Source organism: Hyla sarda, chromosome 7, assembly GCF_029499605.1.
Source record: "Hyla sarda isolate aHylSar1 chromosome 7, aHylSar1.hap1, whole genome shotgun sequence".
Classification (NCBI taxonomy): Eukaryota; Metazoa; Chordata; class Amphibia; order Anura; family Hylidae; genus Hyla; species Hyla sarda.
In genome coordinates this window covers 97,366,552-97,394,361 of record NC_079195.1, presented here as the reverse complement: position 1 = coordinate 97,394,361, position 27,810 = coordinate 97,366,552, and the positions used below count along the sequence as shown (strand labels likewise).

The following is a 27,810-nucleotide window of genomic DNA, read 5'->3' as shown; positions in this document are numbered from 1 at the left end:
AGGCCCTTGAGACTTTAACAGGAACAAAATTGTACACCACCTATGTACGCACAGGTTACACTTAATAGAGGAGAACTTGTATGACCTGTATGAGGCACTAATAGCAGGTGATTATGGCTTTTAGTGCTCTGCTCACCGTAACTGGCTGGCTACTATTAGCTTTTCAGTTGTTGTACACACCAGTGCTGCAGCAACAGTCGCTGTATAGTACACCCAAAATTGCACTTTCTCTCTCCCTTCCCTATCAGTGATTCTAGGCTAGATTTGGGCTTGAGGTGAATTACTGCTGTAAAAATGCTTATCTGTCTCTCTCTCTCTCTCTGCAATAGAATGCTGATGTGACTGGGAGGTGAATCACTGCTGTAAAAATGATTTTCTCTGCAACACACACTGCTGTCTGTCCCTATATCTCTCTCTGCAATAAAATGCTGATGTGACTGGCCACAAGATGGCTGCCTAATATATACAGCTGTGACATCACAGGCGTGGCTGGCTGCTGATAGGCTGCAAGCTGCATGTGATTCAGGGTCCTCCCTCCTACCAGTCTTCCCGCCTTCCCAGAGTTCCATGCCACATGCCCTGACATGTGGAGCCGCCATCTTAGATGCCCTGGAGCCTGGACCGCACTAAATGGAGTTTAATGAAGCGATTTGTGCGATAGAATCGCGGCGATATTCAGATTCGTTGAGAAGCGAATTTTTCCTGAAATTCCTAAGGAATTCGGATTCATCAGATTCGATTCACTCATCCCTAGTGTCAATTCATGGCTATGAACCCTTCCATCCCGGGCAACAACAGCACTAATTAGAGTGCCAATATTGCATTTACTGCATTACTGTATTTATCATGTATATTATTTGAATATATTATTTTAATAAGTATTTTTTAATTATTCTACACTGTACCATCTCTGTAGCGAGGGCCCTGCTCAGTGATTTGGTTACATTTTACATTGTATATTTTAATTAAAACACACATTTACCAGCTACATCTCTAGTCCTTCCTTATCTTAGAACCCAACAATTTAGCACTATAATTAGCCATCTGTGCCTTAAGGTCTGAACTCTTTTATTTATTTTACTGCATTTTGGCACTACGGGTATAGTGCAACTCAGTACCTCGGTGCAGTTTGTGCAACCCAAACATTTTTTATAGGGTGTAGCCTCCCCAACTCCTAATTTTTCCGTATTTATAAAAAAGTTTTACATCAAAGTACCCCTTTAAATCTTTTTAAAATGTTTCTCACATTGCATTGAAAAAGTATGTTTTGTATACAGTAGTGTCAGAATCTAGCCACAGCTAAAATTCCCATCCTGGGAATAAAGGTGGATCTTTTTTTTATTTAATTCAGTTCTGCCTTTGTGTTGTCCTGCAACGGAACGTCCTGGTCTGTTAGGTAGATGTTATGCTAAGGTGTCCGTCTCCGCCACCCAAATCTGTGCCTTTATGGGTGAGATCTATCAAAAACTGTGCAGAGGAAAAGTTGCAAAGTTGCCCATAGCAACCAATCAGATCGCTACTTTCATTTTGCAAAGGCCTTGTTAAAAATGAAAGAATAAATCTTATTGGTTGCTATGGGCAACTAGGCAACTTTTCCTCTGCACAGGTTTTGATAAATCTCCCCCTATGTGTTTTGTGAAAAAATGCTTTGTGTTTTCTAACCTTTTGGTGCTACCATGCATTTGGTTACTCCTGAAGGGTTAACTGTATTTCTCTGTTAAGGATGAGTGAGGAAGCCACAACAGCAATTGAGCCAATCAGGGCCCTCCAGCCCTGCCTCCACCCTTGGCTAGCTAGACAGGGTGGATTCCTCAGTTAGTTTAGTAGTCTGGCTCTGGCCAGCAGTGAGAGAGGATCTCCTCTCATCCTGCTCTGTTACCTCATGAGAGTAAGCCTTCCATTTTCCATCTAGACTTCTTCTTCTTGAGTGGCTGTCCACCCTCACATGGATCTCGTCGTCCAGGTCTCCAGTCAAGTCATCTCAGTTTAGCTTTGGGGACAATAGCCGTGTAGCTAACTGGCCCCATTGCACTAAAAGGATAAAGGTGTGATGATCCACCGGTAACACCTATCGGCTCTGTTCACCCCCGGTGGTAAACACTGATTTGGCACCACGTTGTGTAGGACTTGCTGGTGGCTCTCTATTTTTTCTTCCTCTTCTACTAAATAGTAAGTGTCAGTCATCTCTTCTAAAGTCAAGTCAAGTCTAAGTCAATATAACCCAAAACATGCGGGCCAAATCGTAAATACGTATATAAATGTCTAGTGTGAGACAAATAACTGACAAAAATACCTACAATGCACAACAGACAAAAAATGGAAGATCATAGAATAAATCTTAATTAGAAAATCATATACGTGACATACCTACCCTACAGGGCCAATAGTATATATCACATATACACTGCTAAAAAATAAATAAAGGGAGCACTTAAAGAACACAATGTAACTCCAAATAAATCAATCACACTTCTATGAAATCACACTGTCCACTCAGGAAGCAACACTGATTGCTAATCAATTTCACATGCTGTTGTGCAAATGGAACAGACAACAGGTGGAAAATATAGGCAATTAGCAAGACAACACCAATAAAGGAATGGTTCTGTGGGTGGTGACCACAGACCACTTCTCATTACCTTTGCTTCCTGGCTGATGTTTTGGTCACTTTTGAATGCTGGTGGTACTTTCACTCTAGTGGTAGCATGAGATGGAGTCTACAATCCACACAAGTGGCTCAGGTAGTGCAGTTCATCCAGAATGGCTCATCAATACGAACTGTGGCAAGAAGGTTTGCTGTGTCTGTCAGTGTAGTGTCCAGAGCATGGAGGCGCTAGCAGGAGACAGGCCAGTACATCAGGAGATGTGGAGGAGGCCGTAGGAGGGCAACAACCCATCAGCAGGACCGCTACCTCTGCCTTTGTGCAAGGAGGAACAGGAGGAGCACTGCCAGAGCCCTGCAATATGACCTCCAGCAGGCAACAAATGTGCATGTGTCCACTCAAACGGTCAGAAATAGACTGAGGGTGGTATGAGGGCCCGACGTCCACAGGTGGGGGTTGTGCATACAGCCCAACATTCTGCAGGACGTTTGGCATTTGCCAGAGAACACCAAGATTGGCAAATTCGCCACTGGTGCCCTGTGCTCTTCACAGATTAAAGCAGGTTTACACTGAGCATATGTGACAGACGTGAAAGAGTCTGGAAACGCCGTGGAGAATGTTCTGCTGTCTGCAACATCCTCCAGCATGACCGATGACCAGTTTGGCGGTGGGTCAGTAATGGTGTGGGGTGGCATTTCTTTGGGGAGCTGCACAGCCCTCCATGTGCTTGCTAGAGGTAGCCTGTCTGCCATTAGGTACTGAGATGAGATCCTCAGACCCCTTGTGAGACCATATGCTGGTGTGGTTGGCCCTGGGTTCCCCCTAATGCAAGACAATGCTAGACCTCATGTGGCTGGAGTGTGTCAGCAGTTCCTGCAAGAGGAAGGCATTGATGCTATGGACTGGCCCGCCCGTTCCCTAGACCTGAATCCAATTGAGCACATCTGGGACATCATGTCTCGCTCCATCCACCAAAGCCATGTGTATAAGCCGACCCAAATATAAGCCGAGGCCCCTAATTTTACCCCAAAATCCCAGGAAAAGTTATTGACTCGAGTATAAGCCTAGGGTGGGAAATACATCCTCCCCCTTGTCATCATCCAGACCCCCATTATCATCCCCCCCTTCATCATCACCGCCTGTCATCATCCCCTTGTCATCATCCCACATCCCCCCTTCATCATCCCCTTGTCATCATCCCACACCCCCCCTTCATCATCCCCTTGTCATCATCCCACCCCCCCCTTCATCATCCCCTTGTCATCATCCCATCCCCCCCTTCATCATCCCCTTGTCATCATCCCACACCCCCCCTTCATCATCCCCTTGTCATCATCCTACACCCCCCCTTCATCATCCCCTTGTCATCATCCCACACCCCCCCTTCATCATCCCACTCCCCCCCTTCATCATCCCCTTGTCATCATCCCCTCCCCCCCTTCATCATCCCCTTGTCATCATTCCCACCCCCCTTCATCATCCCCTTGTCATCATACCACACCCCCCCCTTCATCATCCCCCTGTCATCATCCCACACCTCCCCTTCATCATCCCCTTGTCATAATCCCACACCCCCCCTTCATCATCCCCTTGTCATCATCCCACACCCCCCTTCATCATCCCCTTGTCATCATCACCACATGTCATCAGCCCCCCCCTTCATTATCACCGCTTGTCAATGTCTGATACAGTGGTCTTCAACCTGCGGACCTCCAGAGGTTTCAAAACTACAACTCCCAGCAAGCCCGGGCAGCCATTGGCTGTCCAGGCTTGTTGGGAGTTGTAGTTTTGAAACCTCTGGAGGTCTGCGGGTTGAAGACCACTGCGGCCTTCGACATCATCCAGCCCCCCCACCCCCTTTAGTTCTGTACTCACCTCCGCTCGGCGGACGTTAGGGTGCGCTGGTCCGGTGCTGCAGGACTGTCCGGTGGGGAGGTCGTCCGGTGGGATAGTCGTTCCGGGCTGCCATCTTCACCGGGGGGCCTCTTCTCCGCGCTTCGGGCCCGGAATAGAGGCGTTGCCTTGACGACGACGCAGAGGGACATTGGTAATGAACGTCCCTCTGCGTCATCGTCAAGGCAACGTGACTATTCCGGGGCCGGGCCTAAAGCGCGGAGAAGATGGCAGCCTGGAACGACTATCCCACCGGACGACCTCCCCACCGGACAGTCCTGCAGCACCGGACCAGCGCACCCCAACGTCCCGCCGAGCGGAGGTGAGTACAGAACTAAAGGGAGTGAGAGGGGGGGGGGAAGCTGGATGATGTCGAAGGCCGCAGTGGTCTTCAACCTGGGGACCTCCAGAGGTTTCAAAACTACAACTCCCAGCAAGCCCGGACAGCCGATGGCTGCCCGGGCTTGCTGGGAGTTGTAGTTTTGAAACATCTGGAGGTCCACAGGTTGAAGACCACTGAGGGCGGACAGTTCACTCGAGTATAAGCCAAGGGGGGGTGTTTTCAGCACGAAAAATCATGCTGAAAAACTCGGCTTATACTCGAGTATATACGGTATAGAGAAGGATGTGTAGCTCACTTATGATATGGGGAGATACGTATTCGAGGTTAAAGGTGATGCCTTCAACCGATAAGGCCTAGAGTAATATAGAAATTAAATTAAAGAGTACCAGTCCTCAAGAACACTGGGGAATGAAGTATAGAAAAATACAAGAAAGGATATGGATCCAGTAATTTAAATTTATTAATAATATAGTATAAAAATGACCAATCACTCTGCAGGGCCTTTGCAGAGGTAAATGGTATGTGTCCAATGGTTATAAATGTAATAAAATAGAACAATTAAGAATTAAACCAATCAATATATCGCACCAAATAATATATATATTGTTAATGTCCACTGTAGTGAGTTTGCAACAAGTCTCTTTCAATAGTCACAGTTCGTTCACAGTTAATCAAACAGATAGTTAATCCAAATGTATCCAGCATATGTTGATTAAATCCTATAGGTCAATTGTAGCAGCAATATTAGATAGAATCAATTGTAGCAGCAATCCTATAGGTCAATTGTAGCAGCAATATTGGATAGAATCAATTGTAGCAGCAATAGCAACTATGTTGCGATCTCAGGAAAATGAATCAAAGTTATTTCGGCGATGTGACAATGTAAAAACACCATGTTTGTTGGGGGCTGGCTGGTATTTATACCCTGAGGTGGTGGTGCTTTAAATTGTTATGTAAATTTATTGCTATTAAATTCTGTTCTGACCAATAGGGTTGGGGATCAAGTATTAAAGGGGTATTCCAGGAAAAAACTTTTTTTTATATATCAACTGGCTCCAGAAAGTTAAACAGATTTGTAAATTACTTCTATTAAAAAATCTTAACTTCAGAAGCTCATAAGTATTGGAAGGATTAAGATTTTTTAATAGAAGTAATTTACAAATCTGTTTAACTTTCTGGAGCCAATTGATATATAAAAAAAAGTTTTTTCCTGGATAACCCGTTTAACCCTCTGTGTGCTGCCTACTGAACTTCTGCTACGTCCCGACTACGCTACTGTGACGCCTGCCCTGACCTACAGCTATCCTGACTACGAGTTGTCTCATCCCTTCTGTGCTTCGCATCTCCTCAGCCGCCTGTGTGGTCGAGCCGTTGCCGGGGGTTGCAACCTGGGTGTCGTCTGCAGCAGCAAGCCCATCCTGCTTTGCGGCGGGCTCTGGTGAAGACCAGCGGCACCTTAGACTCCGTTTCCTGGCATGGTCCGAGTCATCTGCCACACACGTCCAGCTGATCCACATACACCCGAGTTCCTGTCTTCAGAAACGTGAGTGGTACAGTAAGATCCGGCCATGGATCCAGCTGAGAAACCCCTTCCTGAAGTTGCGGATCTTTCCTCCGCTGTGATACGTCACTCACAGCAGTTGTCCCGACGGGTGCAGCAATTTTCTCAACTTGCAGCCATGATGCAACAGCTTTTGGCCTTGCAATAGCAGCAGGTACCTCAATCTGGCCCACTCCCTCCTCCAGCTCCTGCAGTCTCTCCTGGCTCCCAGCTGCACCTGCCTTTGCCTTCCAAGTATGATGGGGATTCCAAGTCATGCAGAGGCTTTGTTACGTAGTGCTCCATGCATTTGGAGCTCATGTCTGAACTGTTTCCAACTGAACTTAGTAAGGTGGCCTTTGTCACTAGTCTACTTTCTGGAAAAGCCATGGCTTGGGCTACACTCCTTTGGGACCGTGGTGATCCAGTATCCTCCAATTTGTCTGCATTCTTGGCCGAATTTTGCAGTGTCTTTGAGGAACCCGCACGTGCCTCTTCAGCTGAGTCAGCGTTGCTGAATCTCTGTCAAGGAGATTCTACAGTTGGTGACTATGCAGTTCAGTTCCGCTTCTAGCCTCTGAACTCGCCTGGAATGAAGAGGCCTTGTGTGCCACATTTAAAAAAGGACTGTCAAGCAGGATTACAGATGCCCTTGCCGCACGAGATCCTCCATCTTCTTTGTCTTAACTTATCCACTTGGCCACACGCACGGATGTGCGTTTTGCCAAAAGGCAGGAGGAATTGCGCTTTGAGAGGGAATCTGCCTGCCTGACACCTGTGTCTCCTCTTCTGTCTCTTGCGCCTCTTGCCAAAGAGGTTATACAAGGAGATCATCCTCGTCTTACACAGCAGGAGAGGTCATGCCGACGCAATGAGAATTTGTGTTTGTACTGTGCTAGCCCGGAGCACTTTCTCAAGGACTGTACCATACGTCCGCACCTAGAGTATGTGGGAGAGGCATCCCTGGGTGTGAATTCTACTTCTCCACGCTTAACTATTCCTGTACAAGCCTTCGCTTCAGCCAAGTCTTCTTTCAACGCTGCAGCATTTTTGGACTCCGGATCTGCAGGTGACTTGATGCGGCTTTAGTTCACAAGTATCATCTTCCTCTTACTCGGCTTGCCAAGCCCTTGTTCATCTCCTCTGTAAATGGACAAAATTTGGACTGTAAGGTTCACTTCCGTACTGAATCTCTCATCATGCAAGTGGGAGTATCGCATAAAGAGAAGATTGAATTCTATGTTCTGCCACACTGTACTTCTGAGATTCTTCTTGGTCTTCCTTGGCTGCAACGCCATTCCCCGCAACTGGATTGGAGAACTGGAGAAATAATTCACTGGGGACAATCCTGTCAAAATTCTTGCCTCCAACCTGTTCTGCGTAAAGTTGTTTCTCGTCTTCCACCTTTACCTGGCCTGCCACCATCTTACCAAGATTTCTCGGATGTCTTCTGCAAGAAACAGGCTGAATCTATGCCTCCACATCGTCCTTATGACTGCCCTATTCATCTTCTGCCTGGTACCACTCCTCCTCGTGGGAGGATATACCCTCTTTCAGTTCCTGAGACCAAAGCCATGGCTGAGTATATCCAGGAGAATCTCCAAAAAGGATTTATCCACAAGTCCTCTTCTCCTGCTGGAGCAGGTTTCTTCTTTGTAGGGAAGAAGGATGGCTAACTCCATCCATGCATTGACTACAGGGGACTTAACAAAATCACGGTAAAGAACCGTTACCCTCTACCTCTTATCTCAGAACTTTTTGACCGTTTACGTGGTGCCAAGGTCTTCTCCAAGCTGGACTTACATTGTGCGTATAACCTCATTCGTATCCGCAAGGGAGATGAATGGAAAACGGCCTTCAATACTCGTGACGGACATTTTGAGTATATTGTTATGCCTTTTGGTCTCTGCATGCTCCAGCCGTTTTCCAGGAGTTCGTTAATGATATCTTCCGTGATCTTCTTTACACCTGTGTTGTCGTATACCTTGATGACATCCTGATCTTCTCTTCCAACTTGGAGGAGCATCGTGCTCATGTTCCCCTGGTTCTTCAGAGACTACGGAAGAATCATCTCTACGCCAAATTGGAGAAATGCCTGTTCGAAAAGTTTAGTCTTCTGTTTCTTGGCTACATTGTCTCTCATCAGGGCCTGCAGATGGATCCAGATAAGATATCTGCAGTTTTGGATTGGCCTCGTCCCTCGGGCCTACGTGCAATTCAACGCTTTCTGGGATTCACTAACTATTATCATCAGTTTATTCCACATTTTTCATCCTTGGTTGCTCCTATTGTCGCTCTCACAAAAAAGCATCCAATCCTAAGTCCTGGCCTCGAGAGGCTGAAGAGGCCTTCTGCAGTTTAAAGTTTGCATTTGCCTCCGCTCCTGTGCTTACAAGACCTGATCCAGAGAGGCCCTTTGCATTGGAGGTTGATTCCTCTTCCATTGGAGCGGGTGCCGTCCTCACACAGAAAAATGCCAAGGGCAAGAGTGTAACTTGTGAGTTTTTCTCCAAGACTTTCTCTTCTGCTGAGAGGAATTACTCCATTGGAGATCGTAAACTTCTCGCTATTAAGCTAGCTTTGGAGGAATGGCGACATTTACTGGAAGGTTCTTCTCATCTGGTCAGCATCTACTCCGATCATAAGAATCTTCTATACTTTCAGTCAGCTCAGCGTTTGAACCCCCGCCAGTCAAAATGGTCACTGTTCTTTTCCCGTTTCAACTTCTTCATTCACTTCTGTCCTGCAGACAAGAACATCAGGGCTGATGCACTCTCCAGGTCCTCTGACGTCATTGGTTTGGACTCCACACCTAGGCACATTATTCCTCCTGACCGTTTGATTCCTGCCGCTCCTGCCGAGATTCAGCAAATTCCTCTGGGAAAATCCTTTGTGCCCACCAGATTGAGACACAAGGTCTTGAAATGGGGTCATTCTTCTTTAACAGCAGGACATCCTGGAATACGCAAGACCCTACATCTTATTTCCCAGCACTACTGGTGGCCCCATCTTGAACGCGATGTTTCTGATTTTGTTCGGTCCTGTGTTACTTGTGCCCATGACAAAACTCCTCGGCAAAGACCTGCAGGCCTCTTACAGCCTCTACCCATTCCAGAAACTCCCTGGTCCCATATCGCCATGGATTTCATCACCGATCTGCCACCTTCTCATAATAACACTGTCACCTGGGTCGTGGTAGATCGGTTTTCCAAGATGGCTCACTTCATTCCTCTACCAGGTCTACCTTCTGCTCCGCAGCTGGCGTAGTACTTCTTGTCTCATGTCTTTCGTTTACATGGTCTTCCACAGCATATCGTTTCGGATCGAGGTGTGCAGTTTGTTTCTAAGTTCTGGCGAGCCCTTTGTAACCGTCTGGACATCAATCTGGACTTTCCCTCGGCCTACCACCCGCAGTCCAACGGTCAGGTGGAAAGGGTCAATCAAATCCTTGAGACTTATCTTCGGCATTTTGTTTCAGCTCGCCAAGATGATTGGGTTGACCTTCTCCCCTGGGCTGAATTCTCATATAATCTTAAGGATTCTGAGTCCACGAGGTCGTCTCCCTTTTTTGTTGTCTACAGACTCCATCTCCGTCCTCCTCTTCCTCTCCCAGTCTCCTCCGGTGTGCCTGCTGTTGATGAGCTGGTTTTTGACTTCTCCACCATCTGGCAACAGACCCAACAATCATTGTCCCAGGCTTCTTGACGCATGAATGCGCAAGCGGATAAAGGTAGAAGACCTCTTCCATCCTTCTCTCCTGGTAATATGGTGTGGCTTTCATCCAAATACATCCTCTTCAAGATCCCCTGTCACAAGCTCGGTCCCCGCTACCTTGGTCCCTTCCAGATTTTACAAAAGATCAATCCTGTCTCCTACAAACCCCGTCTGCTTGCTACATTACGTATTCCCAATTCCTTCCATGTCTCTCTCCTCAAGCCTCTTGTTGTAAACCGGCTTTCTCAGAAGAATCCTCTCCCAACACCTGTCTCCGGCTCCTCAGATGTCTACAAAGTTAAACAGATCCTTTCTGCAAAAACTGTGAGAGGTTAAAAATTTTTTGGTCGACTGGGAGGGTTACGGTCCTGAGGAGAGGCTCCTGCTTCACATGCTGGCCGTAAGCGCATGGTCCCCTTACCTTCTGCTGCCGACGGGGCTGGGACTCGCATTGCGGGACGCACCCGCATGTGACCCCCAGTCGGTCACTCTCCGGGTATTTCCCCTGCCTCTGCTTCCGCCTCTGTCTCCGTCCCTTAGGGCGTGCGTGGAGCTTTAAGATTTAAAAGGCCAGTATGCTCATTAGGGTAACCACCTGTGTCTTGTTGATAAATTCCTCCACCCTCCTCAGTTCTCTGCCGGATCTTTGTTGCCTTGTGCCCTAGAGAAAGCGTTCCATTTTTTTGCCTTGCCGTGTGCCAGATCTCCTGCTCTTGTGACCTTGACCTTGCTTCTCTGCCGCCTGCCTACTGAACTTCTGCTACGTCCCGACTACGCTACTGTGCCGCCTGCCCTGACCTACAGCTATCCTGACTACGAGTTGTCTCATCCCTTCTGTGCTTCGCATCTCCTCAGCCGCCTGTGTGGTCGAGCCATTGCCGGGGGTTGCGACCTGGGTGTCGTCTGCAGCAGAAAGCCCATCCTGCTTTGCGGCGGGCTCTGGTGAAGACCTGCGGCACCTTAGACTCCGTTCCCTGGCACGGTCCGAGTCATCTGCCACACAGGTCCAGCGGATCCACATATACCGGAGTTCCTGTCTTCAGAAACGTGAGTGTTACACTCCTCATGTGTCCTTCAGCCACTATATGGTTTACTGTTACTGCTGGGCCTGAGACATTACCTAAATTTTTTATGGTAGCACTAGCTACCATAAATCTTTAACCCCTTAAGGATCGGGGTTTTTTCCGTTTTTGCATTTTCGTTTTTTGCTCCTTGCCTTTAAAAAATCATAACTCTTTCAATTTTGCACCTAAAAATCCCAAAAAATCATTGTGCGACAAAATTGAAAAAAAAAAACCCCGCCGTTTTGTAACTATTGGGGGCTTCCGTTTCTACGTAGTAAATTTTTCGGTAAAAATGACACCTTATCTTTATTCTGTAGGTCCATACGATTAAAATGATACCCTACTTATATAGGTTTGATTTTGTCGTACTTCTGTAAAAAATCATAACTACATCCAGGAAAATTAATACGTTTAAAATTGTCATCTTCTGACTCCTATAACTTTTTTATTTTTCCGTGTATGGGGCGGTATAAGGGCTAATTTTTTGCGCTGTGATCTGATGTTTTTAATGGTAAAATTTTTGCATTGATAGGACTTATTCATCACTTTTTATTCATTTTTAAATGATATAAAAAGTGACCAAAAATGCACTATTTTGGACTTTGGAATTTTTTTGCGCGTACGCCATTGACCGAGCGGTTTAATTAACGATAGATTTTTAAAATTCAGACATTTTCGCACACGGTGATACCATATATGTTTATTTTTATTTACACTGTGTTTTTTTATTTATGGGAAAAGGGGGGGTGATTCAAACTTTTAATAGGGGAGGGGTTAAATGATCTTTATTCACTTTTTTTGCAGTGTTATAGCTCTCATAGGGAGCTATAACACTGCACACACTGATCTTTATCATTGATCACTGGTTTCTCATAGGAAACCAGTGATCGATGATTCTGCCGCTTGACTGCTCATGCCTGGATCTCAGGCACTGAGCAGTCATTCGGCGATCGGACAGCGAGGAGGCAGGTAAGGACCCTCCCGCTGTCCTGTAAGCTGTTCGGGATGCCGTGATTTCGCCGCGGCTATCCCGAACAGCCCACTGAGCTAACCGGCAGTTTTTACTTTCACTTGTAGCCGCGTAGCTCAGCTCTGAGCACGCGGCTAAAGGGTTAATAGCGCGCGGCGCCGCGATCGGCGCTGCGCGCTATTAGCGGCGGGTCCCGGCTTCACTATGACGCTGGGCCCGCCGTGATATGATGCGGGGTTACCGTGTAACCCCGCGTTATATCACGGGAGCAGGACCAAGGACGTACCGGTACGTCCTTGGTCCTTAAGGGGTTAATTTAACTTTGAAAATTCATCTTTTAATCTTAGGGATTGTGAAGCCATATTGTCTCCTCATTCTGCCGCCAGCTCCAGGCTGTGTCCTTCAGCCACTATATGGTTTACTGATGCTGCTGGGCCTGGGACATTACTTAAAAAATGTTATGGTAGCACTAGCTACCATAAATCTTCAATTTAAATTAGAAAATTAATCTTTTAATTGCTGCCAACAACTCCAGGCTGTGTCATTCAGCCACTATATGGTCTCTTCATGCTGCTGGGACATTACCTGAAATATTTTTGGTAGCACTAGCTACCATAAATCTTCAATTTAAATTTTAAAATGTTACTTTTAATCATAGGGATTGTGAGGCCCTATTGTCTCCTCATCCTGCTGGGACATCACCTAAAAAATTATGGTAGCACTAGCTACCATAAATCTTCAATTTAAATTAGAAAATACATCTTTTTATCTTAGGAATTGTGAGGCCCTATGGTCTCCTCATACTGCCACCAACTCCAGGCTGTGTCATTCAGTCACTATATGCTGCCACCAACTCCAGGCTGTGTCATTCTGCCACTATATGGTTTCCTCATGCTGCCACCAACTCCAGGCTGTGTCATTCAGCCACTATATGCTGCCACCAACTCCAGGTTGTTTCATTAAGCCACTATATGGTCTCCTTATGCTGCCGCCAACTCCAAGCTGTGTCATCCAGCCACTATATGGTCACCTCATGCTGACAACCCTCCATGCTGTGTCATTCAGCCTCTATATGGTCTCCTCATGCTGCCAACACCTCTAAGCTAGCCAGAATAAGGTTTTCCCATCTTAGATGCTGCAATAAACTTTGATTGTGGGGTCTAAAGAGTTAAAGCTGGACATTGGCCACCATCAGCCTCCTCATTGGTTGATGATGCTGAGCTGCCTGTCGCCAACACGCATGGGGGCCCCATGATTCTCTATTGCCAGAGGGCCCCATGAGTTGTCAGTCGACCCCTGATGGTGATAATATTCATCCTTGTACATTGATATTATTGGTAATATTGTTCCCAGTATACAGGTTTTTGTCAGTAACAGTAACACCATTTTTACCTAATATTCCCACATCACAGGTCCTTCAACCACTATCTCTTCATCACAGCTTAACCCCACCTTACCAAACCCCACAATTTCCTTATCTCTGGATAAATGTGTTTGTCCGGCTTGCAAGCCACTCCTCCACACAACCGTGGTCGCTTCTATTTTCGGCCTATAATCTTTTCACCAGCCTCCCCTGAGGATGAAATATATGAAAAGGGACTGGATGTGAGGTTGGGATATGCGGACAAGATATGAGGACAGCATATAGGATCACATACGAGAATGACATATGAGCAATGGGCATAAGGTCAGAATATGAGGACGGTATATCAGAGTGGGATATAAGGTCAGGATATAAGGACGGGACATAAGGTTGGGATATGAGGACGTGATATGATTGTTGTTTTTCCCCTCCCACAAGGTTTAGGTAGGAAGACTGGGGCAACGTCAAGAACTCTGCTCTCTCTCTCTCTCTCTATATATATATATAAAATCTTTTTTTTTATATAATGTACCCTATTATACCCAAATATATTTGACATTTGGTCTCTTTGTGGCCCCACCTTTAAATAGCCCCACCCAAGACCAGGCCGCTTAGTCTAAAATGCCTAGGCCTGTTTTTGGTCCCACTCTGGGCCTGGTACATGATATGTGTGTATGCAGTGAGCATGTCCTGTTTATAGTGCTAATGGTGTGCACGCTGTGTATTTATAGTGTATGCAGTGTGTATAGCGCATATACTGTGTGTAATGCAGGGCTCGGTAAATTCCATTCCTGTGCTGATCCCCTGCTCTGCTTCTAGTTAGTGTTACCTGAGCATTGGACATCAGGTGACCGTCACAGCCAATCAGCAGCATCGGCTTTCAGACTCCATACTCAGGAATACCAAGCGTTACAGCTGGGGATACTGATCTGCTGCAATAATCACATGACATCTGCTGCTAAACACCAGAGCATAGACAGGAGACAGAGAGGAGCCTGGAGATTTCATCCCAAGTTACTGGCTCAAAACGTAGAGTGATAAAGAGGAGATATAGCAGTAAATGAGGTCAGTAACCCTAGGGGACTGAGAGAGGATTTCATGGCGTATGTAATCAATTTCAGTTTCAAAATAGGAGACCAGTTCTTCAGCATAGTGGTTGGGGATAGGCGTCTGCACTTTAAGCCCAAGGAGAGTGTTAAAAAATGTTAAAAAGTTGTTTTGGGTTGTTGGGAAGAGGAGATGAGGGAGGTTAAATAGTTTTGTTTGACAAGGTGTAGGGCAGATTAAAAGGTTTTAAGCAGGAATTTGTAATGTAGAAAGTCCGAGGCTTAGCAGATCTAGAGCAGTGCTGAAGAAAGCAAGTTCTTTGCATGTGCCATGGCTGCTGCTGTCTGTGACAGGGTGGTCTTGAGGGTGTTATTGTAGTGTTGGGCTGCCAAATTGGGACACTAGAGGGAAGAGACTGAGGACAATGAAGATTGTTAAGTGTCTATAAGTTTTTTCATGTTCATGGCACATCATTTTCTTTAAATGTAAGAGTGTCCATAACAGGATTGAAGCTTTTCAGAGAGAAGGAGAGAAGGTTGTGGTCAGTGTGCTGTTAGAGACAGAGGAAAGTCTAGAGAATAGTTAGTACGTGTATTCCAATCCTTGTGTGTGTGTGTGTGTGTGGGAGAGTCAGAAAGCTGTGGAAGGCCAAGGGAGGAAGTTGACAATGGAAGTCCATGCCTGTTCTCAGGTCTAGGGGTATGGGAAAGGTAAAACCAATATAAATTAGAAAAAAAATGTACTCACATTGATGAGTTAGTGTTATGGCTCCCTTCCGTTCACTGTTGGTTCCATTATGGTCTCATTTTGTATGTAGCACTTAACAGAGCACTTTACATGTAAGCTTAACAAGCTCCAAGAGCAGAGGTCTCAAGACTTAAAGGAGAACTCCAGTAAAAATGTACATATTCCATATTCACAGGATAGGGGATAAGTAGCTAATTGGAGGAGGCCCTATTAGCTACTTCAAAGGAATAGAGAGGGCGCTACCTAGCGCATTACCACTAAAAACCAGGGTGAACAGAGGTAATTACAATGCTCACCCAGATTGTTACACTCACCAAGTGTAACAATGGAAAAAAACTTGTGTGTAAGCATGCCGGCAGCCGGTCCACCTTCAGATAGATGCACAAAGAACACAAGGAGCCTCCAAGGAGGTGGCGGACATCAGGAGGCGCTGGACACACTCGGAGGGTAGAAACAACTTTAATCACCCATCATGATGGGTGATTAAAGTTGTTTCTACCCTCCGAGTGTGTCCAGCGCCTCCTGATGTCCGCCACCTCCTTGGAGGCTCCTTTTGTTCTTTGTGCATCTATTAGCTACTTATCCCCTATCCTGTGGATAAGGCACCTCCTTGATCTCCGGAATGGGACCAGGCTCTTAATAAGGAACATGTGCTGTCTGCAGTACTCATTTCTAAGGGAGTGCTGAAAAGACCCTAGTAAAGCACTCAGGCATCATCCTATAGAAATGAATGGAGCGTGTGCCGTTTCCCAGTAGATGACACATGCTCCTAACAGAGAGAGCAGGAGTCCCGGAGATCAGCTACTCATCCCCTACCTTTGAAAAGGGGATAAGTTAATTTTTGCTGGAGTTCTCCTGTAAGCCTGTAAATATATATTGTGCTTGCTAAAACCATTAGATTGATAGTACAGTACAATCAGGTGTGAATATAGAAGGAGAATCCTAAAAACTAGTAGGGTCATCAAGATTGACGAACATAAACAAATTGGGCTAGAACAAAAGAGATATGTAGATAAAGACAGGGTCCTAATAGGATTAAAAAGACACACCAATACAAATAAATACACACATTTTTACATGAGGTTTTCCAAATGTTTTTAAATGTAGTACAAGGCAATGGCCCAGATTTATCAAACTGTGTGAGAGAAAAAGTGGAGAGATTTTTCCACAGCAACCAATCACAGTTTGATGAATCTGGGCCATGTAACTGCCAACTAATGTGTTCAAAAAATGTCTCATGATAAATTAGAATAGAATGAAGGTGGGAGGAGGCGCTCATGAAAACCTTGCAGTGGCCATAAATGTGTTAAAACGGCCCTGATCTAGATGTATCGACCATTTAGAGACTAGTGTTGAGCGGCATAGGCCATATTCGAATTTGCGAATATTCGCGAATATATGGACGAATATTCGTCATATATTCGTGAATATTCGCATATTCGTTATATTCTCGTTTTATTTTCGCATATGCGAACATTCGCGTATGTGAAAATTAACATATTTGAATATTAGCACATACAAAATTAGCATACACGAAAATTCGCATATACGAAAATTAGCAAATGCTAATTTTCGCATATGCGATTTTTCGCACGCCAGTCTCACACAGTAGTATTACAGCCTTCTTTACATCACACAAGCTGGAAGCAGAGAGGGATGATCACTGTGATGTGTACTGTGAAGAAAAAAAAACAAAAAAAACGAATATTCGTAATTACGAATATATAGCGCTATATTCGCGAAATTTGCGAATTCGCGAATATGCGATATTCGCGAATAATATTCGAATTGCGAATATTCGTGAGCAACACTATTAGAGACATCATGAAAAGTTTTTTTTTTTTTTTTTTTTTTTTAGAAATGTTACTATTAATTTGTCATAATGGCAGTTTTTAATGAAAACTACAAAATAGATGTAAAAAGAGCCCAATATGTCCTCTACTGTACTAGCTGGCCATCAGCATCACTATATTTTTCTAGGTGGGGATTAAACATTGCAATAGGTCAGGCTGTCTCCTTAGTCTGATACATGAAGGTGATCTTTGTATCTTAGTACCAATTCTTGGGCATTTGTTAATAAAAATTGGTCCTTGTAGAGGTAACTAGGATAAGAAATTGGAGATGGATTTAGCATGTATACAGTTTAGCTTCAAATTGTAAATCCTCTTTGGGTCTAGCCTGTTTTTTGACCAACCATATGTAGGTTTGCTTTTCTGTGAATTTTCACAAGAATGAAGACATTGTTAAGTTTTGTAAAAAGTAAACAACACTTTGTAAGTCATATACGTTTTGGATGCTAAGTGAGAGTATAATAACTTAAACAGATATCCGGTACAACATACTGTAAACAGGAAAGAAGACAAAAGGCATCAAAAATTATCTTTATTAACATTTTATAAGCATTGTCTACTAACATAGGTGAAGATGTAATGAAGATTACACAGGACTATAGTAGTGCATGAGGGATACATTAGGCTTTGTGCTATTATGAATTACTGGGCCCTTTTGTATTGGACACTTAGTTTTTTTATGAGCAGAACATGTATCAATTACCTCTGAATACATATATGGCCTAATAGCAACCTTAAATATGGCCGCATGAATGATCCAGGGATTGTTTATGTGGCCCTCCCCCCTTGAGGGGTGTACAGGCTCTAACAGGGCCATTACTCATTAGCCTTTATTGGCAATAATGTCGAGGAAGACAATACATTGTGATATCATGAGAAGTAGTTTGGAAAACGAATATACCATATATACTCGAGTATAAGCTGACCCGAATATAAGCCGAGGCCCCTAATTTTACCCCAAAAACCCAGGAAAAGTTATTGACTCGACTATAAGCCTAGGGGGGAAATACATCATCCCTCCCATGTAATCATCCAGACCCCCGTCATCATCCAGACCCCCGTCATCATCCCCCTCTTCATCATCACAGCCTGTCAATCCCTTCATCAGTGGTCTTCAACCTGCGGACCTCCAGATGTTGCAAAACTACAACTTCCAGCATGTCCCTGTGCGTCGTCGTCAAGGCAACATCACTAGTCCGAGGCCGGGCCCGAAGCGCGGAGAAGAGGCCCCCCCCGGTGAAAATGGACAGCCCGCAACGAGTAATCCTCCCCACCGGACGGTCCCTGCATAGATGGCCCGGACCAGCTAACCCTAACTTCACGCCAAGGGGAGGTGAGTACAAAACAAAGGGGGGGGGGGCTGGATGATGACGAAGGCCGCAGTGGTCTTCAACCTGTGGACCTTCAGAGGTTTCAAAACTACAACACCCAGCATGCCCGGACGACCGATGGCTGTCCGGGCATCCTGGGAGTTGTAGTTTTGCAACATCTGGAGGTCCGCAGGTTGAAGACCACTGATGAAGGGATTGACAGGCAGAGAGTTCACTGAAATCATCCTTAAAAACTCTGCTTATACTCGAGTATATACGGTACATGCTTTTTTTTTATATGTTTACTATTATTTTGTAGTTTTGTAAATGTAGCTACAGTTTATTGTACAAGATCAAAATCATAGCTAAAGAGGACTTGTATCTAAAATAAAAATCACTCTGTAGGTAGTTATGTATATTAAGTAAAAGATATGTTAGAAATGTTGAGTTGCAATTAATTATCTTGTGAGCCCTGAATGATCATCTTCTGTTCCCCATTCTCTCTCCCATTCACGCTGCTTCACTAAAATACAGAGTGAATAACTGGAGCAGAGTCCCCCACCTCTTCCTGCTTCGTATCTAGAAGTTCTACTGGTTTATAAAGGTAAAAATCATAAGCCTTTAATACACAAAATGGCCCCTTTGCTTAACATTCTTTTTCATATCATGGACTTCAGCTCACAAAGTTCACTCACATATTCCTCATTGTATGGATCACATTTTAAGGCTTTTTCATAACAATCAATTGCATCCTCTCTTTCCCCATTAGTTTTGTGGACAAAGCCAAGCAAAGCAAAACCCTCAGCATCATGACTATTCCTCTTAATCTTCATTAAAGAAATTCTTTTTAGAGCCTTTTCACTTCCTTCTCTTTCTTTCTGGAATAAATTAATCTGCAGACACTGTTTATAGTAGTGGATGGCGTCAGATTCAGACCTCATGTAGCGTTCTTTCAAATGTCCATAACTGAAATAGATTTGCTGCTTGTCCTCGTCTGAAAGATTAGTAAATGCCAAAACTGCTTGCAATGAATCCTCTGCTTTCCGATATTCCTTTATTTTACAATATGAAATTGCTAAGTCTATATATGCATGCACAAATGTTTTCTTGTACTCCAGTGCCTTTTTAAAATGAAAGATGGCATTTTGGATGAGGACATTTGATTCTCTGTCCATTTCTCTGTTATTAATGTTGCTGTTTCCAGACTCCTTTTTGTAATTGAAATACTTTATCCTATAACATAGTCCAATTTGATGATGGAGAAATTCTGAAGTTGGGATGAACTCTATTGACGTTTTTAGGACTCGCAAGGCCTCATCCAGCATCCCAGCTCTCCTGTAAAACTTTGCTACATAACGGAGCACATATGGAAGGTTTGGGGCTTGTTCTATGGCTTCTTTGATATATGTTTTCCCTTCATCATTTCTTTTGAGATCTTGCAGCTTTAAAGCAAGTAGTGCCTTCACCACAGCATCATTTGGATTCTTCTCGACTGCACATTTTAATAGCTCTAGTATTTTACATTCTGAATCTGGACATTTTCTGCCATTGAAGCCTTCCAGTCTATAGACCACGGTTGCATATCCACTGTTCCACTCAGGATCTTCTGGCTCAAGCTCCAAAGCCTTCTCAAAACATTGTTTTGCTTCTTCATAATACTGTCTGCCAAATGTTAGCAGTGACCAGGCTTTTTCACCAAAGATTTCAGGTATGTCTGGTTTATCTTTTAGTTCCTTAGAAATCTTCTTTACTTTTTCTATATATTTTTGAGACACTTCATACTGGTTTAAGTAGTAGAACACCCAAGCATAATTTCCATATGTCACTAAATATCTGTGATCAGTTCCATCCAGATTGTTCTCTTTAATCATTTCTTCAGCTTTCTCTAAATTTTCAATCGCTTTTGTGTAGTCACCTTTCAGATGCATCACATAGGCCAGTAGATTGTACACCATGTATTTGTTCTTGGTGACAAGAAAAGTCAGCTGTTCATACAGTCTTTCTTCTATTTCATCAGGGTCTATGACCTTCAAAAGAAGTTTCCACGTGAAGTGACATTTGAGTTTTAGTAAACGCAGTTTCAGTGCCTCCTTAGATGACCCACTGTGACAGAAAATAAGACTTGGTATTAGAAATGTATAAAAAAAAATAGTGCTAACATATGCATATGAAAATATATTATATTTACCGTATTTATCGGCGTATAACACGCATTTTTTAGGTAAAATTTTTTAGCCTAAAGTCTACCTGCGTGTTATACGCTGATAAGCCGCTGCAGTTCAATGATTTAAAGCGGGCGCTTTAAATCAATGAACTGCAACGGCTCTTGCAGGTGCAGAGACCTGCCGTCGCTGCCGGCTTCTCTGCCCTTGCCTGTCCTGGGGTCTAGGGCCCTGCTGCCACCGCTTCTCTCCCCCTGCTTTCGGTGCCGCTGCCCCTTCTCTCCCCGTGGCTATCGGTGCCGCTGCCCCATTGCCGGCGCTGATAGCCGGGGGAGAGAAGCGGCGCCGATAGACAGGGGGAGAGTAGGGGCAGCGGCACCCATTGCCGGCGCCGCTGCCACGTTGCCTCCTCCATCCCCGGTTGTATAATTACCTGTTGGCGGGGTCGGGTCCGCGCTGCTTCTGGCCTCCGGTGTGGCATCCCCTGCGTCGTTGCTATGCGCTGCACGGCGCGGCGCAATGACGAGTGACGTCACTCGTCATTGCGTCTCGCAGCGCATAGCAACGCCACAGGGGACGCCACACCGGGGACCAGAAGCAGCGCGGACCCGACCCCGGCAACAGGTAATTATACAACCGGGGTTGGGGAGGCAACGGGGCAGCGTTGCCGGCAATGGGTGCCGGCCTCTCTCCCCTGCCTTTCCTGGGGGCTTCTGCGGGGTCAGAAACAGTGTATCAGGGTATACACATGCACATACACGCACCCTCATTTTACCAAGGATATTTGGGTAAAAAACTTTTTTTACCCAAATATCCTTGGTAAAATGAGGGTGCGTGTTATAGGCCGGTGCGTGGTATACCCCGATAAACACAGTATATTGTATGAGTATTCATTGCATTGTGTGCTGTCTAACTTTGATGTGCCTGTAACTTTAACCCCTTAAGGACCGAGTGTTTTTCTGTTTTTGCCCTACTTATATAGGTTGGATTTTGTCTTACTTCTTTAAAAAGAGCTCTACTTTTAACTAATGTTTAAAATGTCATTTTCTGACCCCTATAACGTTTTATTTTTCTGCATACAGGATGGTATGAGGGCTCATTTTGTGCACCGTGATCTGAAGTTTTTAGAAGTGCCATTTTTGTATTGATCTGACTTTTTGATCGCTTTTTATTCATTTTTTCATGATATAAAAAGTTACCAAAAATATTTTGGACTTTGGAATTTTTTGGCACATACACCATTGACCGTGTGGTTTAATTAACTATATATTTTTATAGGTCAGACATTTATGCACGCGGCGATACCCAATATGTTTATTTTTATTTACACAGTTGATTCAAACTTTTATTAGGGGAGGGGTTAAATGATCTTTATTTACTTTTTTTTTTTCACTTTCTTTTTTGCAATGTTATAGGCCCATAGGGGACTATAACATGCAGTACATTGATTGCAGACACGGATCAATGCCATTGCATTGCAATGATCAGTGTTATCGGTTATTGATTGCTCAAGCCTAGTTTCACCGTAATGGTCCCGATCAGCCTGACTGAGCTGCCAGGAAGCTTTCACTTTAGATGTGGTGATCAACTTTGATCACCATGTCTAAAGAGTTAATGCCGGACATCAGCCCGATTGGCGATGTCCGACATTAGCCGGTGGTCCTGGTTGCATATAGCAACCGGGACCTACCGGGTAAAATGCGCGCTCACCTGCTGAGCGTGTTTCATACCTCAGGAGCCGCAGATGGACGTTAATGAACGTCCATTTGCGGCAAGGGGTTAAAGGGAATCTGACAGCTGGTTTACCCACACTAAACCAAATACACAGGGTTATAGTGCAGGTGAACCTGATAAAAATAAGGTATTACTCTTGGATCCATGGATCCGTGGTACTGTTCTGAAGATATAGGCTGCATACAGGATCCATTGCATATATGTTAATTTCCCCCTTGCGCAATGGAGGCAGGAGCCTGCATACAAAGCTTCTCTGCCTCTGTCCCTTCTGCTCCCATTTATGCTCCCAGAGCTACTGAATGGGTTCTTTAGTTCTGTATATACAAAGGAAGAGGGCGGAGCTGACGCAGGTCGGCCCGACCTGTAACACATCATGTAATGTACTGAACTGGCTTAATGTAGATATGGTCCAAGGTAGATTAAATAAAATGAATGTAAGCAAATCTCCAGGATCAGATGGATCACACCCAAAAGTTCTTAGTTCTTTCAAAATTCAGTCATTTCTGCACCCTTGTTCATGATATTTAGAGATTCTCTGGTGTCTGGTATTGTGCCAACCTACTACAAATTGGCCTATTGACACATGAAAAAGTACATGCACCAGACAACAATATAACCCTTGGGGGTTAGAATAAACCTTTTATATACATGTGTCAAATTAAAATATAATTTTTATTAAATCATATGAATAAGAAAAAAGTTGAGATACACACACTTAAAAACACATTCCCCATAACATTTAGCAACTATATATTTGGATCTGTGACACTGAAGGTTAAACAGATCTTTACAGGGATTTTTGCTGCTCACTCTCAGAAGTGTGCTTATGTACATGTAACACGATTAAGCTATTAGGCCCAATACCACTTTGATGGAATGCTATACACTATAGGTTCATGTATCACCCCCTCACCATGATGAACCCATTAGAATACTGAGTATGTAGATAGAACACTATCCATGTTATTTATATTTCCATCAGTGATGTGTGCTCTATTCCAACTAAACATTGGATTGGAGGCTTTTAGTAACAGGAGTGCTCTGTATACTGTAGCTTTCTGAAATGATGCAATCACCCACCAACCCGCTGTGCACCACAGGTGCGGATGTGGTAATTGTGGCTAACCAGCCATGGGTTTATTAATCTCAAACTTGGTCGCCATATAGCACTAAATGTTTGGGGAATGCAATTAAAAGATTTCAACTTTCACACCCCAACATGTTTCACCACTAAAAGTGGCTATATGAAGGAGAAATAACTGACAGCATTGAGTGTTAGGCACAAAAGAGCCCCATTTATATGGTCCAATAATAACATCCCTTATTTTCTGACCACTAATAATAAACTTCATTCTGAACAAATCCAAATCCATAATGCATCAAAAACATCACCAATAGGGACCATCCATACAACATGCTGCCAACTTGCACAAATCACAGTTCGGGATCTTAGATGACATCAGATGCTGGCCGCAGCTTTCCTGAATCAGATTTACCTTATGGTAAGCCAATCTCTGTGCTATTTATTGTAAACATCCGTTTACGTCACAACAGGCATGCACATGAATGTCCCTCCCTGTCAGTAACCAGTTGATGTGCATGTGACATGGCCGAGCCATGTAACAGCCGATCCATGCTTGTGCATTGAGGCTCAGGCTCTAGCCTCTGGTGCACATGTGTGCACCTAATTTCACATCTCATGCTCCTGTATAATCAATATCAGGCCTGCACAAAGAGGTACCGGTTTCTGACATTAACTATTAACTGGCTGAAATGTGAGACTATGGTTGAACAGACAGCTATATGATAGAATAGGACTATAGCTTCCTATCATGAATGTGCACTGCAGTGCACAGCAGGTTGGCGGGCGATTGTATCATTTCAGAAAACTACAGTGCGCAGAGCACTCCAGTGACTAAAAGCCTCCAATCCAATTTATAGTGTGAGTAGAGTACACATCACTGATAAAAATTTAAATAGCATGGATAGTGTTCTATATACATACTCACTATTCTAATGGGTTCATCACTGTGAGGGGTGATACATGAACACATATTGTATAGAGCATTCCATCAAAGTGGTATTGGGCATAACAGCTTCATTGTGTTACGCGAACATGAGCACACTACTGAGAGTGAGCAGTAAAAATAACTGTAGAGATCTGTTTAACCTTCAGTGCCACAAATCCAAATATATAGTCGCTAAATGTGATGAGGGTTGTGTTTTTAAGTGTGTGTATATCACCTTTTTTCTTATTCATATGATTTAATAAAAGTTATATATTAATGGGACACATGTATATAAGAGGTTTATTCTAACCCACGAGGGTTATATTGTTGTCTGGTATTGTACCATGGGGCTGGTGCAAGGTAAATGTGGTACCAAGAGCTCTAGGTCTTCCCCAGGTAATTATAGACCGGTAAGCTTAGCATCCATTGTGGGAAAATAGTTTGAAGGGTTCATAAGGGACTACATACAGAAATACTTAGGGGATAACAGTATTATAAGTGATAGCAAGCTGGGTTTACTAAGGATAGAAGTTGTCAAACCAACCTAATTTGCTTTCATGAAGATGTGAGCAAAAGCCTTGACAGAGGGTTGGCTGTGGATAGTGTTTTTGGATTCTGCAAAGGTATTTGACGCTGTCCCTCATAGACATCTGATAAGTAAATTAAGCTCCTAAGGTTTAGAAATAGTAGATTGTAACTGGGTTGAAAACCGGCTTAAGGACAGTACCCAGAGAGTGGTGGTCAATGATTCGTACTCTGATTGGGACCTGCTTAATTGTGATGTACCCCAAGGTTCAGTACTGGGCCTGCTCTTGTTTAATTTATTTATTAATAATATAGAAAATAGAATTAACAGCTCTGTTTCTATTTTGCAGACGGCAACAAGCTTATGTGTATAGAGGTTGTGCGTAAGTTCCAAGATGACTTGGACACACTGAGTGTTGGAAAAGGTACAGAGACACGCAACCAAACTAATAAGGGACATGGAACATCTTAGCTATGAGAAAAGATTGCTTAAAAGAGATGTTTAAAGGGGTACTCCGCCCCTAGACATCTTATCCCCTATTCAAAGGATAGGGGATAAGATGTCAGATGGCTGGGGTCCCGCTGCTGGGGACCCCGGGGATCGCTGCTGCAGCACTGCTCTATCATTACTGCGCAGAGCGAGATCGCTCTGCACGTAATGACGGGTAATACAGGGGCCGGAGCATCGTTACGTCATGGCTCCGCCCCTCGTTACGTCACAACCCGCCCCGTCAATACAAGTCTATGGGAGGGGGCGTGGCGGTCGTCATGCCCCCTGCCATAGACTTGCATTAAGGGGACGGGCCGTGATGTCATGAGGGGCGGAGCCATGATGTCACGCTGCTCCGGCCCCTGTATCGCCCGTCATTACGCACATAGCGAACTCGCTCTGCGCAGTAATGATGGCGGGTGCCGCAGCAGCGATCCCCGGGGTCCCCAGCAGCGGGACCGCGGCGATCTGACATCTTATCCCCTATCCTTTGGATAGGGGATAAGATGCCAGGGGCGGAGTACCCCTTTAAGGGGGGATACAATCAACTTTTTATAAGTATATAAATGGCCTATGCAAAAAAATATGGGTAAAAACTGTTCTTGCTAAACCCCCTTAAAAAGACGAGGGGACACTCTCTCCATCTGGAGAAAAAAGGTTTAGTCTCCATGGAAGACAAGCCTTCTTTACCATAAAAACTATGAATTTATGGAACAGTCTGCCTCAGGAACTGGTCCCAGGAGGAACAGTTGATGGCTTTAAAAAGGGTTAGATACATTCCTATAACAATATATAGAATTCCCTCTCCTTCATTCACCCATACCCTTTCTCTTCACCTCCATGGTACCTGTCCCCATCAATTAAATTTTATATATTATAGATTGGTCTATATGAATTACTTTTCTAATATACATCTTAATAACATTTTGTAATTTTAGGTGTTAAAATAACCCCTAAAAGTTTGGCCACCAGGGGACCTCCTTCTAGTCTTGCCTGTAGCAGATTGTCTCCTGCAATAGCCTGGCAGAGACGAAAGTCAGGAAATGCACGTGAGACCTCAGCTCAGCACAGTGGATAGAGCTGAATAATTCAGCTCCCTTTCCCTTTGAGCTGAGCTAGACTATAGAGCAGGTATTCCCAACCAGGGTGCCTCCAGCTGTTGCAAATCTTCAACTCCCAGCAAGCCTGGACAGCTAAAGGCTGTTGCAGTTTTGCAACAGCTGGAGGCACACTGGTTGGGAAACACTGCGTAGAGTCATGATGCCTTCAGTGCATAGTGCTAAATATTGTGCTAAACATTGTATTGGATATTTCTGCTCCTTTTGCAGCTTCTGGGCAGAGCTAACACACTGTAGAGTTCAGTTAGAATTGAGAGGGGGGTATGCGATCTCACCAGTCACAGCTCACCACACATTGAACTGCTCTAGGCTGTATGTTCAGAGCAGCATAGCAGAGAGAGGGTTGAAGTTCTCCCCTGTATGGCTTTAGATGATATCATGCCTTCTGAGTAATGCCCCTTCCCAGTCTGTGCAGCTGACTGAGACTGAGCAGAATATACAATATCAACATAGAAAATTAATAAAAAAAATAGAGGCAGATGGTGGTTTATTATGATGGACAGAGTAAATTAGGAGGATTAAAAAAAGTATCAATATCGGGAGCGTGCCGGAAATGGATGGAGTGAGACATGTTCTGGGTGAGCTCCATCTCCTCTGAGCTATCAATGGTGGTTTTATGCCTGAAAACTGAATGCAACTGCCCTGAAATCACTCTCCTACCTGCAAGGACCTTCCGGGGACTGAATAGACCAGCTTTGGACTCTACGACTCCGCGCTCAGGCAAGTGAGATCCATCGATACAGATAGCCATACAGAGCTGTAGCTAGCTCTTTTTGACCCTGAGGCAAGAATAGAAAATTGCGACCCCCCCCCCCCACCATTTTGGCTTGGCCCAAAAAAATTAGCGGGACGCCCTTACCGGATAATTTTTTATATGTAGGACCCCCTGTAGGTAGGTAGCTTGGCCCTGGTTTCACCCCTTTTCTGGGTGTAGAGGCGTACAGGGGTGAATAGGGTTAGAGAAATGGGTTGTACAAGGGTGACAGAAGGGTGTTCAACGGTGACAGAGGGGTATACATGGGTGACGGGGTAACAGAGGGGAAACAGATGGGGTGCACATTGGTGTCAGAGGCGTGTACAGGAGTGTCAGAGGGGTGTAGAGATGTGACAGAGGGACGTACAGGGGTGTAAAGGTATGACAGGGGTGTAGAGAGATGTACAGGGGTGGCGGAGGGATGTACAGCGGTGACAAGGGGTGTAGAAGGGTGACAGAAGGGTGGGGGTGCACTACCTGAAGCTGAGTTGGCCTCTATCAGCGCTGCCCCTGCTCCATCCCCATCATTCTGCTGAGGGACCAGGGAGAATCCAGAGTCCAGAATTGCTCCACA

At 44.6% G+C, this 27,810-nt stretch overlaps 1 protein-coding gene across 7 annotated transcripts in view; it reads right to left on the bottom strand.

Annotated features, from left to right (window-relative positions):
• Nucleotides 1-18,638: 18,638 nt before the first annotated feature.
• LOC130282156 (interferon-induced protein with tetratricopeptide repeats 5-like) overlaps nucleotides 18,639-27,810 on the bottom strand; it is a 54,518-nt gene continuing 45,346 nt past the window's right edge. For all 7 annotated transcript variants that reach the window (XM_056530118.1, XM_056530117.1, XM_056530115.1 and 4 more), the window contains one exon: nucleotides 18,639-20,547. In XM_056530118.1, the coding sequence (XP_056386093.1) occupies nucleotides 19,104-20,547 (1,444 nt within the window). In that variant the 3' untranslated portion in view covers nucleotides 18,639-19,103. The remainder of the gene's footprint in view (nucleotides 20,548-27,810) is intronic.